This window comes from Cryptosporidium hominis (assembly GCF_000006425.1).
Source record: "Cryptosporidium hominis TU502 chromosome 8 CHRO018108, whole genome shotgun sequence".
Lineage (NCBI taxonomy): Eukaryota > Apicomplexa > Conoidasida > Eucoccidiorida > Cryptosporidiidae > Cryptosporidium > Cryptosporidium hominis.
This window is the reverse complement of record NW_666874.1, coordinates 1-3,434: the sequence shown is the minus strand read 5'-3', so window position 1 is coordinate 3,434 and position 3,434 is coordinate 1. Positions and strand designations below refer to the sequence as shown.

The window sequence follows — 3,434 nt, the reverse complement described above, 5'->3', positions numbered from 1 at the left end:
GTATAAAATATAATACTATATTACATGCAACAAATGCATGTAAAAGCGCCATGATATTTAATGCAGACAAAATTGAGTATTTAATTTTTATAACTTACTTTTTTATGAATTCTATGATTGCTTAAAGTGACTTCTAATATTGCAATATTATCCAAAATCTCACTTTTAATTGGCAATATTTCATTTAATTTCTGTATCTAAGCATTAATTATATTGAATTTCAGTAATTAATTAATTCTATTCAATTATATATTACTTTGGAAATTACTTACAATAATTTCATGATTGGAGTAATAACAATTTTCTCTAGGTAAATCTATTTATTGTATAATTTCATATATATTCCATAAATATTTATTCAAGTATTTAGAAGAAATATTTATAAAATATTTAAAAAAATGTGGTAAAGTAGTAATATATTTATTCATACTGATATAGCTCATTTTCTCAATCTAACATACCTATATTCTGACAAATTCCCGCGGCATCTAAAACTAATTTAACTTGAATAATTTCGGGAATTAATGCCGATTCCTGTGGAGACTCATCTAACTTGTGATTTAAAGAAACATGTAACTCCTCAGTAATACTTGTAAACTCCATATTAACCTGAATATTCTTCTATTTTGATTGAATTCTGGTTTTCTAACTTTCCTTATAATATTTTTTCAATTGCACTTTTAATTTATTTAATTATTTAAATTATTTTGTACACACACAAAAATTAGGCGCCAAGTATTAAAATGCATGGAAAACCATTATAGAAAAAAGAAAAATTATGTGTGAAATAAATATGGGAAAATTAATTAAAAAATGAATTAGATTTAAATTTGAGATAAAATTAAGTATCAAAATATGTGATAAATTGTCTCTGTGAAGTAATAGAGGATTTGTTAGATTTCTTCAATACTAGCCCTTGAAACGATAAAGTTTTTGACATATAATGGAGACTTTGAAACTATAGAGCGAATATACTTATTTTGCCTATATAAGCTTGCAATATTTCTGAATGGAGTAAATTTGATTAAATAAAATTAGTTTCTTCTTTTTTTGGTCTTGATAACTATCAATCAACTTGGGTTGATTGTTTATTCAAGAAATTATTAAAACTTACCTCTGAATTTGGATCTTCAAATGAACCAAATAGTCATTTCGACTTCTTTCCGACATAACTATCTTAATGAAGCGGGTTAAAATGTCTTCATCATTACTTTTGTCCCAAACTATATGAGCTAATTTCTAATGTATTTTGTTTAAGTTAATAATTACATATTAATTAAATTAACCATAATTTAAAACTTACTGAGTCTTCATATGGATATGAAAAAGCAAATAGTAATGGCAATATACAGACTGTAGACATTATATATGGAAATATGAGAGACCTAAAAGGAATATTGAAGGAAGTTCTTATACTTATTATTGCTTTAATTAATGTAACAATAATCACTTTTACTGGAAAAAATGAATCCATACTAAATATATATGGATATTTATTACTTGCTTGATAAAATAACCACCAATCTAAAAATTGTAAAACTATTTCTACTTTAAAGCTAATAATTCCAAATAATCCAAACAATAATTCCATTAAGGCTAAAATCATATAGGATTCTTTAAGAAGCTTTCTAATATCTTCTATAGGCGCATTCTCATAATATTGAATATAACCTGCCATAATTAGTCCAGTAAAAACTATTGTAAATATTGCCACCAATACAACTGTTTCAAACATTTTTGATCTCTTTTCTTTAACTTTTCTTATTACAGAATGAGTAGAGTCTAAATCCTATAACCTAAATACTAAATAATAAATCACTTTATCTTCTTTTTTTTTTAATTTAAATTAAAAAAGAAAAAAGAATTAGTAAATTAATTCTTAACCTTAGTAATCATTCCTAATTTAAGTGAAATAGGAGAATTGAGAAATATTTCTTGCAATTTGTCCCCTATCCCACTCCTATCTCACTAGATAATATATATGTATATATACATATACTTTTCACTTTTTTATTAACTTAATCATATGCTTTAAAAATATCAACCTTATACTACTTTTCCTACTTTTCATTAGTTGTCCTATCCCTAACGTGTAGGTTTGCTTTTTCTCTTAATTAATTGATTTTAAAAAAAATCATGAATTTGGGTCAAACCACTCCAATTGGTTGGCGCCCATACACGTAAGCCATTAAGTGCATGAGTAAACTATCGAAAGTAAGCGCCAATCATTTCAATATATAGTTATTTTGAGTAATATAAATAATACTTAAAATATTATGTGAATCTAAAATTTACATAAAAAAGTACCATGAGAAAATGAAAGAGATACAACTTCATGTGTTAATATCTTAGAATATTTATTTTTTCCCAGTTTTCTTTTCACTTCGATTATTCTTATTATTATTATCGCCGTCATCATCATCATCATTCTCTTCCTCATCTTCCTCTTCTTCCTCGCCATCATTTTCTTCCTCCTCCTCCTCTTCTTCCTTTTCGTCGCCCACGTCTGGAACTAACATATGCTTTCTATTCAAATCTGTCTCTGAAACGGCATTTAGACCCTCCCAAAGTTGCTTAGCTTCGTGATCCCTAATATGACCTTCAGGAAGTTTATATGTATAGAATGCAACAGCAACTCTCTTTCTAACCTCCATCATAATAGTATTTGTTAAATGAAGAGCTGAATAATATAGAAAATGGCTAAATCCATTATAAGTCTTGGCATTTGATGCAAGTCGTTCTAAATACTTTTCCAATTTGTGTAAAGAGGTGAATTCTCTCTTTTTTGCAAACTGTCGAATATGTTGCAAGCAAACAGGTTTTGAAATGATCTGGTAATAGTCTGGGAAAGTAGTCTGTGACGGAAGGGATATGTAAGCCTCATATTCTGGAATTTTCATAGCCATATCACAAGCTTGTAAAATAGCATCATTTAATGATTCCCTTCTATATTCTATTTCCTCTGGAGTGATTTGTTCTTCATTTAAATCTTCCAATTCATTCCCGGTATTTAATGTTGAACTTATAGTACCAATTTCAAGTTCTTTCCCTATTTGAGAGCCATCACCTGTTGTATCTTTAGAAACATTAATTGCTTTCATATTGCTAGTAACTTCAAACATTGATTTCCTATTTCTTGCAAATTCTATATCTGATCTTTCTCCTAAACTTACAATAGAATCCATTTCTTCTAACTCTTCCTCCTTCATTTCAACATCTTCATTGGATTCTTCTGTATTCAATGATCTTCTATTACTTGTAGTATTAATAGAAGATCTTGTACTTCTTCCAGCATTATATATTTCCTCAGAATTACTGACAACACCTTTCTTATCAATTTCATTATTATTCTGACCAGAATCCCCCAAAATTTGTATTCTTCTCCAACTCTTATTTTTAGGATGTACAACCCCAAGATCGCCAAATGTATAACA

At 27.6% G+C, this 3,434-nt stretch overlaps 2 protein-coding genes across 2 annotated transcripts; both read right to left on the bottom strand.

Annotated features, from left to right (window-relative positions):
• Positions 1-1,276: 1,276 nt before the first annotated feature.
• On the bottom strand, positions 1,277-1,735 carry Chro.80272 (hypothetical protein). The annotated part of the gene is made up of 1 exon (XM_660215.1): positions 1,277-1,735. One exon carries the CDS (start codon positions 1,733-1,735, stop codon positions 1,277-1,279), a length of 459 nt encoding a protein of 152 aa, XP_665307.1.
• Positions 1,736-2,357: 622 nt separating this feature from the next.
• On the bottom strand, positions 2,358-3,209 carry Chro.80270 (bromodomain protein). The annotated part of the gene is made up of 1 exon (XM_660214.1): positions 2,358-3,209. The coding sequence occupies one exon, from the start codon at positions 3,207-3,209 to the stop codon at positions 2,358-2,360; it is 852 nt and encodes a 283-aa protein (XP_665306.1).
• Between the last annotated feature and the right edge of the window lie 225 nt (positions 3,210-3,434).